Genomic DNA, 14,337 nt, shown 5'->3' with positions numbered 1-14,337 from the left:
TCTCTCTCTCTCTCTCTCTCTCTGTGTGTGTGTGTGTGTGTGTGTGTGTGTGTGTGTGTGTGTGTTATTAGAGACAATGTGCCTGGAAGAGAAAGCTGTGCTGTGTCCCAAATCCATGGAGGGTGCAGGGCGTCTCCCAGTGTGCCCTTGCCGAGTCACACTGCAGGAACAGGATGCTATCCTCCCCGCATCCCTCCCGCTCTGCAGCCCCACTGATGCACAGCCCCTGAGTTGTAGTCAGTCATCCAAGTTTTATCTGATTTGTTGGATGCTGGTCATCTTACAATGTTCACTATCAATTCCATGGTTGAGCTTGACTTAACATCGTCGCATTTCCTTCACGTTTCTATGTGCATGTGTATACCACAAAGGTGTGCGTGCATGTTTGTGTGTGCATGGGCTCATGGGTATAGATGGGTGTAAATTCTAACACCGGGGTTGAAGTCGATCTTCCACCTCATTCATTGAAGCAGAGTCTCTCAATCAAGCCAGAAGCTCACTGACACAGCTAATCTCATCAGCAGCTTACTCTGGGGATGCTCTGCCTCAGCCTTCAGAGGCTGGAATTAGGGATGGATCACCACACCCACCTGGCATCTCTGTAGTTTCTGGGGATGAAAACTCTGGTCCTCATAGTTGCCTGACAAGTTCTTAACCACTGAGCCACCCACCCACCCCCTTCCATTTGACAGTGGGACTACCCAAATTCCATGCCTGCTTTTCCATTGGCTGTCCCTACGGTGTTAGGAATATTTCCTCCCATGAGACAGCTTCTTTCCTGTACCTGCCGCAGCCTTTTGTGAGCAGACGCCAATTCACACTCCATGCCACTGCCTTCCAAGGATCTCTTGTTGGCTGTCAAAGTTGCTCTTTCTAGGCCATCTGGAATGATTCCGATGTGTTGCAGTACGGTCCCAGAATCACTAACTCGCCCCTCTCCTCGCTCAGTTTCCTCACAAATCAAGTACCCCGTGCCCTCAAAGGGTTCTGTGTATCCATCCCAAGCTCAACGCTCAGAGTTCTAATTGTGGCCGCTCTGTAGCACCTGACCTCGCCTATCCAGAGCATCATTCCCTCTGACTTTCCAAGAGTGTGTCTTCTCTACTCTTGGCCCTTTGTGTTTCCACAAAACACGTCGCGTGTGAAGTGCGCTGCCTTTTTCCTCTTCTGCTGCTTTTACTTGAGCTCTCAGAAGCACTGCTGTGGGTGGGGGTGAGGGATGTCTCAGGGCTTCTGGGCATTTACTGCTCTTTTGGAGGACCACGGTTTGGCTCCCAGCACCAACCAGTACAGGGTGGCTCACAACCCCCAACTCCAAGAGATCTGACACCTTCTGGTGGCCCTCCTTGGGCAATGGCATGTACAGAGACACAGATACATACGCTCACGCATGTGCCTATTGGTGCAAAACATGAGTCCACACCACCCAGAACTTAGACTGTTCTAGCCCTAGACTAGACACAGCAGTTCCCTTTGTTGGTGCTGCAGCTTTGACTTTTAGTGTTTCCACAGCTTTGCTTAAATGATATATGTATTTACTTACTAATTTGTGTGTGTGTGTGTGTGTGTGTGTGTGTTGCCTGGGAGTCGAGCAGAGGGCATTCCATGACTGAAGCTGGAGTTAATGGGTAGTTGTGAACAGCCCCATGTAGGTGCTAGGAACACAACCCAGGTCCTCTGGAAGAGCAAGGGCTCCTAACTGTGGAGCCATCTCTCCAGTCCCCAGACCTGTCTAGTGTAGACAGAATTTTTTTCAGGCTTGTCACAGCCAATCATTGTCTTTGGTTGGAGTACATGTTCTATTTGCATGTACTATGACTGTTAATGTGTTCGGGATTGACTTTGCTGTCTTGACTCCCAACAAGGAAAGAACCTTCAAAGTCCCCGTGTGAAGTGGCATGACCCTGTGTTCATGCCTAGACTTTCCCCTTGATATTGCACCCTCCAAGTTCCTCTGTACGAAAACATGTGTTGTAACTTCTTCTGGCTGAGCAGTATTCTGCTGTGTGTACTCTGTGGTGTGTGTGTGTGTGTGTGTGTGTGTGTGTGTATCATTGTGTCTATGCCACATTCTGCTCATCAGCCTGCCTGCTGATGGATATCTAGATGAGGTACATCTTTTCTCCGCATGTGTAATCTGATATCGACATTGGTGTACATGAGTCTGCCCTCTGCATCCACAGCTCCCACACCTATGGAGTCAGAACAGTCATCCAGAAACACTATGCCTATGCCGACCCTGCACAGGCTCATCATTACTACCTAAGTGATACAGCTTAGTGGTGCAGCTTAATGCCTGCTTGCATGGAATCTACCTTATTTTAGGCAGTCCATACAATGAGGATGGTGATTAAAGGACACCTGGGTGGCCCTTAGGTGTGTGTAGGACATATACGAAGATGGTTTGGGTTGGATTTTTGAGGCAAGGTCTCACTGTAGCCTAGACAGGTCTAGAACTCACAAAATCCCAGGCTATATTCAAACCTTTGCAATCCTCTTGTATCAACCTCTCAAGTTCTGGAATGACAGACTTAGGCCACCATTCCCAGATAGGGCATCCACAGATTTTCATACCCAAGGTTAACTCTGAAACCAAGCTCCTGCTGATACCATGGGACAACTACATATGTTTGATCCTGTCTCTGGTTTGTGGGGGTGGGCGCTTAGTGAAAGTTCAAGGCTATATGGGCCACACCCCAACCTAACAGCCACGACTTCCCAAGGCAGTTCTGCCTCTTTCCTCTCCACCAAGAGTGGTGGCTGGATCCCAGCTTGTACACATCCTCCTTACGGCTTGTGCTGGCCACGCCTTGGACCATGCTGTCACGGCGGGTAACACGCACTAGTTCCTGCTGGAGTCCGCATCTTCCTCGTGCTTCTTCTGTGGCTATGCTGGCTCCCTATTGAGAAGCGTCCATTCAGTTCTGTCCGTTCGTGGGTTCTGGCTGTCTCTTTCTCCTTTACTTGCTGTTCCCATCCCTCCCAAACCCGCTTCCATGTAGCTTTCCCACTGAAGCTGAGATAAAAGTGCTTGTAGCCGTGTCACACTGCTGGGACCATTGCCATCCTGGATAGCTGTCAGCCGTCAGGTTCTCATCCAGCCTGTGCTCATCCCACTGGCTCCTAGGTTTCTCCACCTCCACTTCATTCTTGCCCTCCACACTGAGCATCCAACATAATCCGTGTTGCCCAGTAGGCTGTCACTCCTGAGACATCAAGGATTTTTGTAATTCTGCATGTCCTTCTCCCCTGAAAGAAGTTGCCTTCAAAGGCTGGTGCCTCACACAAAGGTGTGGGAGGCAGGATAGAAGCCCCAGTGAGCAGACTGGAAGTCTTACCCTCCAGCGTCTCAGGCTCAGGGAGGACTCACTCACTCACTCACGCTGGCCTCTTGATGCAGCCATCCTGTGGCCACACTGTAGAAGACTTCTGGGATCTCTCGGCATACCTAGCAAGTGTCATCTGGGACTGGGGTTGTCTCCACAGGGCCTTGAGGGTGCCCCGCCTTGGGTCTGCCTTGACATTTATGAGACCACTCAGTTTCCTGGTCTTACCCCATGAAGCCCCTTCCACCCAACATTCCAGCCCAAAGAACAAGGTAGAGAACATCTTACTTGCCTCTCAGGACAGCCCTTACCTGCCCTCCATGTCCCGAATCTCAGACAGCTTCAGGGCCAGTGCCTACATACTGACAGTGCCATGATCTGAGCAAGCCTCTCTCTGTAAGCTTTAGCATCCTTCTCCCTGCTAAGTAAACACAGGGTCACTCTGTCCTTCACTGGGGCCCTAGGCAAAGAGCCTACTAACCAAGTCAAGTAGGCTTGGGCTACAGCACAGCAGTTACAGCACTTCCTCTATCCACAGCCACACCTTTCGCCTGTGGAGGGCTCTGGGAGCTGAACAGCCTGCAAGCTACCTGATTCTGACTGTCCTGCTGGCTTGGTTGCAGAAGAGGCCTCTGCCCACTAGTGTCAGCAGCGACAGCAGCTCCTGTGACAAGGAGAAGCCCTACTTGCGTTCACTGGCTGTGAGTCTCTGACCCCATCCCTGGCAGGCAACTGTGTGAGCACATGGATCAGTGTGCCAGACTTCAGGGAAGCAGACTGACACCCAGTCCACTCCCTACCTGTAGGAGAAGGGCATGGGGCTCATAGACTGACCTCACTTACAGTCCTTGTCCCAGGGCTTAATTCCCAATGACCTAGCCTGAGCCCTCAGCAAGTAAGTCAGGAGGGTCTTTCCATAGGACTGCTAAGGAGACTGAATGAGATAGCCTTGAAGGGGAGGGGCCTTTGACAGTGCACAAACAGAAGCCTAGAGTATGGGGCTCAAAGCCATGCCCCACATAAGCGTCAGAGACTCTGGAGGAGCCATACCGTTGATCCCTGTAGGATCCTCTCTCCAATTTTCTCCATTACCCCACACCTTATTTTCACAGCCTAGACAGGACAGGCTAGTCCTTAGTAGGCCTTACCTGTCTTCTTTGGCTAGACTCTTGTAAAGGCAATAGGTGTGCCAAGCTCTATGTAGAATTTTCTCAGAGTCCTGGTCCTGGATGATAGCCCAGAGCACACAGCTACCTCCCCACACCCTAGACAAACAGTGACCTACAGACTGAGAATGCAGGAGATGCTTAGGCTGGTGCACAGGTTGTGGAGTCATGGATTGGGGGAGCACATCTGGCTACAAAACATCAGCTAAAGAGCACAGGCCAGGGAGCACCATTTGAGGAGCAGCAGAGCAGCAGATCCAGAGCCTCTAGTGGAGACCGCACAGGTGGCATAAGCTGGCACAGGTCAAGGGACATTGCCTGGACACTTAGACTTGGCCCTTGAGTCATCAGAATGGGGAGGGGAGGGATGCGGTAGAGTGTGGGTTTTGACTAAGCATCCTGTGCCTGAATCCCAGCACTTGAGATCCATACTCACCCAACTCCAACAGGCCATGAACACAATTCACGAACTACAGTTTGCGCGGGAGTTCAAGAAAGCCGTGCGGGATGTCTTTCCCCAGCTGTTCCTGGCCCATCTGGCCCAAATGCACTATATCCTGGAGCTGAACCAACCCACAGAGCCTGAGCAGGGGCAGAAAGCCCCAGAGGCAGCCATGCCAAGCCCTCAAAGGTAAGCCCAAGGCCTCGTAGGCAGTTAACCCGGGCTTCAAACACACCAGTAGGAGTGCCCAAGATGAAGTAGCTTCCTGTCCAAGAAACAAGTGTGTGCACCCACACACAGAGGAACATAGATAGCAGACCATCATGATTCAGATCAGGAGTCAGAAGTCAAAAATCAGAGGGTCTACAGACTTGCTGTCTATTGCTTGCTTAGCTTCACTGTTCCCTGGAGATGTTGGTAGAGTCTGTAGCTTGAAGCAGTATGACTTTCATCTGTTTCTGCCATCCCATAAACTGTCCTCTGCCTGTGTCTAAATACCTATTTTTATATTTTTTCAAGACAAGGATTTTCCCTGTGTCCCTGGAACTCGATCTTTAGACCAGGCTGGCCTCAAACTCACAGAGATCTGTCTGCCTCTTTCTCTGCCTTCCGAGTGTTGAAATTAAAGGTATGAACCACTACTTCTGGGCTAACACCCACTTCTTCTAGGGACACCAACCACTGAATTTGGGCCACATGAATAACTAAAGCGCCACCGCATGGTTGGAGGCGGAGGGAGTATCTCTAGCAGGTTGTTTTTAAAAGGGCAATGTCTTAGAGTTTCCGTTGCTACGATAAAACCAAAAAGCGAGTTGGGGAGGAAAGGGTCCATTTGGCTTCACTTTCAGATCCATAGTCCATGACTGGAGGAAGTCAGGATGGGAACTCAAGCAGGGATGAAACCTAGAGCCCAGAGCTGATGCAGAGGCCACGGAATGCTGCTTACTAGCTTACTTCACATGACTTGCTCAGCCTGTTTTCTTATAGAACTCAGGACCACCAGCCCAGGGAAGGCCCCACCACCATTGGTTAGGCCCTCCACGATGGGTGACTGATTGAGAAAATGCCTTACAGCTGGATCTCATGGAGGCATTCCCTCATCTGAGGCTCCTTTCTCTCTGAGGACTCCAGCTTGTGTCACATTGACACACAAAACCAGCCAGTACAGACAACTGTCTCGTCGTAATAGTCACGATCCTAAATTCCATCCATGGCCAGGAGAGCAGCCAGCACAACCTGTCCCAAAGACAAGTGTGTATCTGCTTTCTTTGTCCCCCTAGGAGGGTACCAGGCCACATAGACACGTATCAAGCAAGGGTCCCTGAACACAGCTACCCAATTATGACACAGAGAATATTCTTTTCTTTTTTTCTTTCTTTCTTTTTGTTTTTGTTTGTTTGGGTTTTTTTGTTTTTGTTGTTGTTGTTGTTGTTGTTTTAGAACAGGGTTTCTCTGTGTAGCCCTGACTATTCTAGAACTTGCTATGTAGATCAAGCTGGCCTTGAACTCAGAGATCGACCAGGAGGCAGGGGATTGAAGGTGTGTACCACCCATGTCCACTAGGGCACCTGTTGGTGATCCATATGTTCCTTGCAATGGGTTCAGGACATAGCCCTCCCTACCCACAGCATACACGTGGACCAGCAGAGGCTCAGGGTGCCCGACTCCTCTCTAGCCAAGAGGCAGTGAGCTGGGCCGCAGATGTCCATCCATCCCTCATTCACCGTAGCTATTGCTGTGGCTACCTGAGTGGATCGTGATTTGTCTCTGTAATGTCATGGGTAGGAGTGGCCCACTCCTCAGCCCGCCTGAGCAGGGTTTCAAGGACACTCCATCCTGCCACAGAAGGCTTCCCTTGGGCTTCCCTTGGCTCCTGGTGCTATTTCCCAAAATCCAATACGCAAGTCTTTAAAAACCCACAGGGGCTCGCTCTTTTCATTTGTCTCTGTGACAATGTGCTTTGCGCAATTTGTCATTTTTTAACAGCTCTCCCTGAGGCATGTCACGGAAGAAAAAAAAATGTCACTTTTTACATTGTCCCCGGATTCCAATATGCGCAAAATCTCTTTTTTATTCACATCAACCATGCAAAATACATGAATCTTCCCTAATAAGCTAAGAAAACATTCTCCTCCTGGAGCAGGCTGGGGAGAATTGCAAGGATGGCTGCTTCCTCCCTTCTGTTTCTCCCCGCTACTCTTCCCCCAACACCTGCTGCCCTCAGAACTCTGCTCACCTGAGAGTCACCTATCAAGGCCCCCACAGTCACCCCAGGAACAGCAGCACCTACCTCAGCCCCTATCCCACCATGACCCAGCCCTCAACACCTAGCAACTCTCATATTTCTACCCCTTTGCTGGCTTGTTGTCTCTGCCTTAGGACAGAAGGTTCTAGAAGACAGGAGTATCTGATTTCCACACCCCAGGGAGGTCCCACCCTCCTCAGCTCATGGGTCGCTTTCCCTATGGGTGGAAACCCCAAGGTCCATCCTTCTCTACCTCAGCTCCCTGTTTTCACTGGCCACTCTGCACGTACATCCTATGGGTGGTCCAGGCAGCCAAAGGTCCTGAAACATACCCTGGGTAGAATCTGATTTGCCCAGATGTACACATATAGCCATCCCTTAACCGACGGAAACATTTAAGGCCCTGATTGACTAAGTATGTCTACCTTAAGCTGAACAAGATTTGGGCCTCTCACTCCAGAGGAAATCAGCCTGGCTGGGAGGCAGGGTACCCAACAGGCACAGCAACAGGGTGACAGTGGGAATTTGGAAGCTGGTTGTCATTCTTTCGGTCTCAAAGGGTAGGTGGCATCAGTGAGATATATCACAGTCTAGGACCTGACGCCTTGTGCCCGGTTGACTGGCACTGTGGAAAGATAAAAGGGGGTGCTGAAGAGAGGATCTGTGAACCACTGGTGAGTGTATCAGTGGCTGCAGGCGTCCCTCAGGGTGGACGGCCCAGAACACTGGGTGGCAGGGGAGTTGAGCCTTGACACTGGGGGCTCCTGATGTTCAGTTCAGCTGAGTGGGGCTTTGGGTAGAGCACGCCTTTGACAGGTGTGGGACCACCCTGACTCACAAATACTCATGCTCCGGAGGCTTCCTCCCCCCAGACTGTTCCTCAGCTGTGTCTATCCCCTGCCTCTCAGAGGAACTTCCCACTTACTCCCCTACTCATGAGACGTGCCATCTCTCTATTTCCGACTCTCTCTCTCATCCTCGCCTCGGTGTTGACCTTTGTCCTACTGAGCCAAGGGGCAAAGGCTAGTGATAGAAGAAGAGAAGCGAGTGTGTCGGCATACCTATCTCAGCACTCGGCTCCACACCTGAACTGGGAGGGTCCTGAGTTCGAGGCTAGCCTCATAGAGTTTGAGGCTAGCCTGAGCTTCTTGTCTTTAAATGAAAAAAATACAAAGAGAGAAATGGAGGAGGAAGAAATCCTAGGGTGTTTGGTAATGATGTGATCGAGGCCAGCCTGGTCTATCTACAGAGTTCCAGGACAGCCAGAGCTATACAGAGAAACCCTATTTCGAAAAACCAAAAAAAAAAAAGAAGAAGAAGAAGAAGAAGAAGAAGAAGAAGAAGAAGAAGAAGAAGAAAGAGAGAAAGAAAGAAAGAAAGAAAAAGAAAGAAAGAGAAAGGAATGAAGCCTTGCACAGTGGCAGTGAGATGTGAGATGGAGCGGCTGTACGAACCTCAGAAAAGCCACCTGTGGCATGACACGCGGTGGCAAGTGCTTGTCATGTCAGAAGGATCGTGAGTCCCAGGCCAGCCTGGGACATACAGAGAAACTTACTGACAGACACTATTCACAGTGGCACAAAGTGGAAATATGCAGAGTCAAGGAAAGACGGATGGACAGACAGATAGAATGTGACCCATCCAGACAATGGGATAACATATTAGCTACTTTCTCACTGCTATGTTCAAATACCTGAAAAGCAACTTAAAGAAGGAGTTCTTCTCTTTGGCCCATGGCTTCGGAGGATATAGTGCAGGGGCCCTTAGCCCCAAGCACTCGAGCAGAATTCCCATGGCAGCAGGAACGTGCGGCTGGGACTGTTCTCCACTGCTTGGACAAGAAGCAAAGAGGGGTGCTACACCAGAAGGCATGGACTAATCTAAGATGCTTATCAGTCCAATCAAGATGACCCACCACAGACAATACTCCAAATTTAAGGGAAATTCTGTCACATGGAAAATCGTGGATGGGCTTGGAGGACATTCTCCTGAGTGACATGAGCTGTTCATCACACAGAAAACAGCTGAGCAAGGTGGCACAGCGCTGTGATCCCGGCAGCTACAGAGCAAGCTCAAAGCGAACCTGGGATGCCTGAGATCCTAACAAGAATTAAAGGATTCTACTCCTGTGAAGTCCCTAGAGGAGAAGACAGAAAGGGGCTGGGGCTGGGATTGAGGCGGGGCTGGGATTGGGACTGGGATTGGGGCTGGGCTAGGGCTGGGGCTAGAGTTGGGGCGGGGCTTGGGCTAGGGTTGGGGCGGGGCTTGGGCTAGGGTTGGGGCGGGGCTGGGGCTAGGGTTGGGGCGGGGCTGGGGTTGAAGAGGGGCTTGGGCTGGGGTTGGGGCGGGGCGGGGCTAGGGTTGGGGCGGGGCGAGGCGGAGCAGTGCTGGGGCTAGGGGTGGGGTGGGGGTGGGGGCAGGAGTCAAGGTTTAATGGGAGTTTGCATCTGAGAAGATGGAAGGCGGTAAAGGTTATTATGGCTATGCTACAGTTGCAGTACAGCTTACCGCCACTGACTCATGCTTAATTAAAATTAACTATAATGGCAAATTGCAACTGGAGCTGCAATTTACCTCAATTAAAAAAATAAGGGGCTAGGAAAAATGGCTCATCGACTTAACAAACCTAAGGACCTCAGTTCGAGTCCTGCTACCGGACACACTAGCACAGGTCTGTAAATCCTACAATGAGATGAGAAACGGAAACAGGAGAATTCCTGTGAGCTCGCAAGCCAGCTAGCCTGACAGACACAGCAGTGAACCTGTCTCAAGGTGGAAGATGAGGACTGGCACGCTGTGGTTGTCTCTGACCACGTGTGCATTGTAGCATGCTTATAACCACACTCACACAGAAGTGAACACAGGCACATGCATGGACACACACACATGCAGGCACTTACACCATATGTATAATCTATTTATTAAACAAACAAAAACAAAAGAAAGAAAAGACATTCGGGGCAGTGGATGAGTATGCAGGTGTCTGTCCATCCCTCCGGAAGCACACAGGCACTGCCTCCCCTTTCTGAGGAGCCTCTGCCCCTTGAGGGCCACAACAGGTTAACAGAGTGGCACTATGTCTGGATGTCACTGGGATGTTGGAATGTGGAGAGTCTGAAGAAGAGATAGTGTGACCTTCTGGATGGTCAGGGGGACTGCCCTATAGCTCAGGTGTCCCTTCTCCACTGCTTTCAAGGACATAAGAACGTGAGATGGCTCACCACAGTTGGGGAGTTCTGGGCAGGGGAGCAAGACCTGGAGATCTCTGGAGATCTGTGGTTTTCTCCTGGAGTCAGGCAGAGGTTCCTAACAGTGCTCGATAGCCATCTTTCTGAAGCCGTGCTGTGGCCATGAGGATAAATCACCCATTAAAGAATAAGCTGTCACATGGGCCATAGAATGGCCCCATAGCACACAGACATTTTAAAAACTTGGGTCCCCTGTTGGTAGAACTGTTTGGGAAAGTTTAGGAGGCGTGGCCTTGTGGGAGGAGGTGTGTCACTGTGGTTGGGCTTTGGGGTTTCATAATCTCAAGCTCTTCCCGCTTAGCTCACTCTCTCTCTCTTCCACTCTCTGCCTCATAGATGTAAGCTCTCAGCTACTGCTCCGTCACCGTGTCCGCCTGGGTGCTGTCGCGCTCCCCGCCATGCCGGCCACGGACTCTACTAACTCTCTGAAATCGCGAGACCCCCTAGTTAAATGCTTTCTTTAATAAGCAGGTCCTAGGGATAACTGTGCTCTGCTGTGTCCTTGGGACCAGCACAGCCCTCCTCACCCTGGGCCTTAGCAGGAGGCAGGCTCCAGGGCTGAGAGAGGCCTCCTCCACCATCCCATCCCATCCCCAGAGCAGGGGACCTGCTTAGGTGGCTTATGCAGCTCTGGATCGAGCCTGGCCTCTCTGCTTGGCTGCAGCACATCACTGGAGGCACTGAAGGGCCTGCTGTCCACCACAGGACACTGGCACGACTTCGCTCACCTGGAACTGCAGAGCGCGTGGGAATACTTCACCTCCATCCACACCTATCCGCAGGCCGTGGGACTCCTTGCCAGGTACTGGTGGGGCAAGGGAAGGGAAGGCTGGGCATATGGACCACAGCCATCCATACCATTGAGCTGTCTGGATCATTTGAGGCCACCGAGGGCAGCCTAAAGGCAGCATCCCTCGGATTTCTGAGTGTGCTTACAACACTCTGGAACACAGGAGGCACACGCCACACACCAGGTGCAGATCCTGACCCAAGATCCACCCTGTCTTAGGACCTCAGGAACAAGGGCTCTAGCTGTTTCTCCTCTGCCTTCCCCATGCATAGCCAAGGCCAGGCACATGGGAGAGGAACTCACAGACACATGCCTACTCCATCATATTGGGATGTACCTGGCTGTCCAACCTGGCCAGCCCGGGAGGTGGTAGAAGATATATACTCGTGGGCGGTAACCACAAACCAGGCCCTGTCCCCAGGGCCATGGTGCAGAACCACTGCACACAGATCAAGGCAGTTCTTGGCTACTTGCTACCCAACCTGCAGAGCCAGCAGGAACGAGAAAGGAAGACAGCCATCCTGCTCCTCATTGAGGTAGGACGGGGGGAGGGGGGGCAAGGGTCCCAGGTAGTCTATGTCCTCCCATCCACCCTCCACCTGCCTCAACCCCAGACAATCCCCACCCCACTCACCCTGTGGGGACAGCTTCCCAGACAGACCCCTTCCAGGTCTGCAGAGGCTTCTGAGGCCTCTCAGCCTAGAGTGGGGGTGGGGGGGGAAGGTAGGGGGGTTGGGGGAGGGAAGCTGTCTCTCCACCCTTCCCTGCCTACAATGACCAAAGCAGAGTTAAGGAGCCCTGGGTATGGACTCATCAGACCATATTCAGTGTGACATTATCTTTCTCCCATATAACTCAGGCCCCACCCACTCTCTCCCGAGAACCTTGAGCCACAAGGGTTATGGTTCAACAAGAACTGGAATGTGGCCACTTCACTACCGAAGGCTCTGGCAAAGGCAGAGCTTTGAAGGAGGGGTCATTTCTATATCTGGGACCAGCTACCTGGGTCTAAGCCAAGCAATGGGTCTTATGCATCCCTCCTCCTCCTCCTCCTCCTCCTCCTCCTCCTCCTCCTCTTCTTCCTCCCTACCTCCTCCTCCCTCCAGAAGGATTTATGAGCTGCTCTTCCTGGGGCCCTGTTTTCAAATATTCCATGAGCCTGCCAAGGGTGTAAGTCGGCTTCAGACTAGCTAAATAACCTCTCTAGGCCCCAGTTTCGCCAGCCATACCTAGAAGGGCTTGACCATTGAAAAGTTTCAGATGCTTTTTAACCCTGGTACCCTGGGGGATACTAGCCAACCATCCTTCCCCAAGCCCTGCACAGGCCTAAGCCTTAGAGCCCCCAACAAAGGCATAGGCTAACCAAGAGAAGGGGCCAAGCCTGAGCCATCTTGCTCTCCGGGGTCCCCAGTTCCTCTATAGCCCCGCCCTGTTGGAGGTGCTTTCTAAACAGGCTGCCCTGACTATACTGGCTCAAAGCCTCCAGGACCCCAGCTCTGAGATCCGAGTGGCCAGCCTGCAGGGCCTTGGAAATATACTCTTCCACCCGGAGAAGGTGAGAGCCAGAGGGACATATAACCCCAAGCATCAAGGGTGGGCAAGGCCCAGTGGGTTGGGACCCTAACTCTGTCAGTTGGGACTCTTGACATTTCCTCTCTGGGTCTCAGCTTCCTCGTCTTCAGAAATGGACATGTTTTAGGAGAAGACTCTTCTGTTTTCCAGGAACATGTCTCCTTACCGTGAGAAGGGACAGACCCTCCTGCACAACTCCAGAGGCCCACTGAGGGTCCAGGCAGACAGCACCTTTTACCCCGCACAGAGAGAGTTCATGTGTCTTTTATCCCTCAACTTTCTGTTCCCAACTAAGAGCCCTATGCTCTCACCATAGCAAACCATACTCCATATGGACAGCTTGGGGCAAGAAAGACTGCAATAGTGCCTTTGGGGGACCTGCCCTTCCTTCATTCTGTATCCCCCCACACACACCCCCAGTTCAGAGCCTAGGATTCCTGACACATCCTCACTGCAGGCATCGTGTTATGAGCAAGATGTGAGGCCCTGGATAACCCCCTTCCCAGACTCTACAGTGAGAAGGCCTGTTTAACACTCAGCATTCACATCTGTGAAATGGGATGGAAACCGAACCTGCTTGGTGTGATAGGCAGGTCATGAGACCAGTGGTGGCCATGATTGTCATGCTGGCCACGGTCAGCTCTCCAGCCACTGTCATCAGTTGTCACAAGCAGCAGCAGCACCCTCTTAAGGCCAGGACCCTATGGGCTAGTCAGTGAACTCCATCTGATAAAGACACTGAGATAGGCTCAAGTGTTCTCACTAGTAGAGAAATGTCCAGTCATCTACCCTAGGGAGTGACAGGTACGCAGAGAAAATGTGCTCATGGAGATGCCACAGAAATATAATTCTAATGAGGCCCCAAAATATCCTTGACCATCAGCCCGTTTCACTCCAATGCCATTAGACTTAGATGCGGGCACATGGTTAAGGCAGTCCCAATCATTAGAGTGACCATGGTCAGCAAAGCCCTTTGCACTGCATCTAGCACAGAGGGTGCTTAATAATGGGGTGGGGTGGAGGCAATGTAGCACTCACTCCTTAACCTGTTAACCCACCCACCTGGCCTTCCATACACCTGCCCTTCCATACATACATACATACATACATACATACATACATACATACATACATCTGTCCGTGTATGGAGTCATCCATCTACCCAGCCCTCCATCCTTCCACCTACCCATCTATTCACTAACCCCACCCAACCACACTGGACCCCAGACTCAAGGGCAAGACAGGGGCAGAGGCTCAGGTCAAGTACCCCAGGTGAAGCCTGATGAAGGGGGCAGACCTTTGCCTTCCACCCACCGCCCACTACCTTCCCTATAGGAAAGCCTGCTCCAGGGTCAGCTGCCAGCCTTCCTCAATGGCTTCTTCCAAAAGAACGAGGCAGTAGTGGTAGACATTATGGGCATGGTCTCGGATGTACTGCACCGCCTGGGCACGCAGGGCGCAGGCGCACAGAGTCTCAGCATCGCTATCAACACCCGCTACTTCTTTGATGACGTGAGAATAGAGCCAGGCGTGGCTGGGTGTGCTTTC

The 14,337-nt window shown here is 51.6% G+C and overlaps 1 protein-coding gene across 1 annotated transcript in view; it reads left to right on the top strand.

The window, feature by feature from the left end:
* Positions 1 to 14,337, top strand: part of Mroh5 (maestro heat like repeat family member 5) — a 67,500-nt gene that overhangs the window by 51,196 nt on the left and 1,967 nt on the right. The window contains exons 20-25 of the mRNA XM_021217244.1: positions 3,865 to 4,027; positions 4,942 to 5,123; positions 11,068 to 11,229; positions 11,639 to 11,753; positions 12,629 to 12,772; positions 14,125 to 14,301. Coding sequence (XP_021072903.1) covers positions 3,865 to 4,027; positions 4,942 to 5,123; positions 11,068 to 11,229; positions 11,639 to 11,753; positions 12,629 to 12,772; positions 14,125 to 14,301 — 943 coding nt within the window. The remainder of the gene's footprint in view (positions 1 to 3,864; positions 4,028 to 4,941; positions 5,124 to 11,067; positions 11,230 to 11,638; positions 11,754 to 12,628; positions 12,773 to 14,124; positions 14,302 to 14,337) is intronic.

This window comes from Mus pahari, chromosome 17 (assembly GCF_900095145.1).
Source record: "Mus pahari chromosome 17, PAHARI_EIJ_v1.1, whole genome shotgun sequence".
In the NCBI taxonomy this organism is placed as follows: domain Eukaryota; kingdom Metazoa; phylum Chordata; class Mammalia; order Rodentia; family Muridae; genus Mus; species Mus pahari.
Note: the sequence above shows the minus strand (reverse complement) of the source record. Positions and strands in the feature narration are given on the sequence as shown.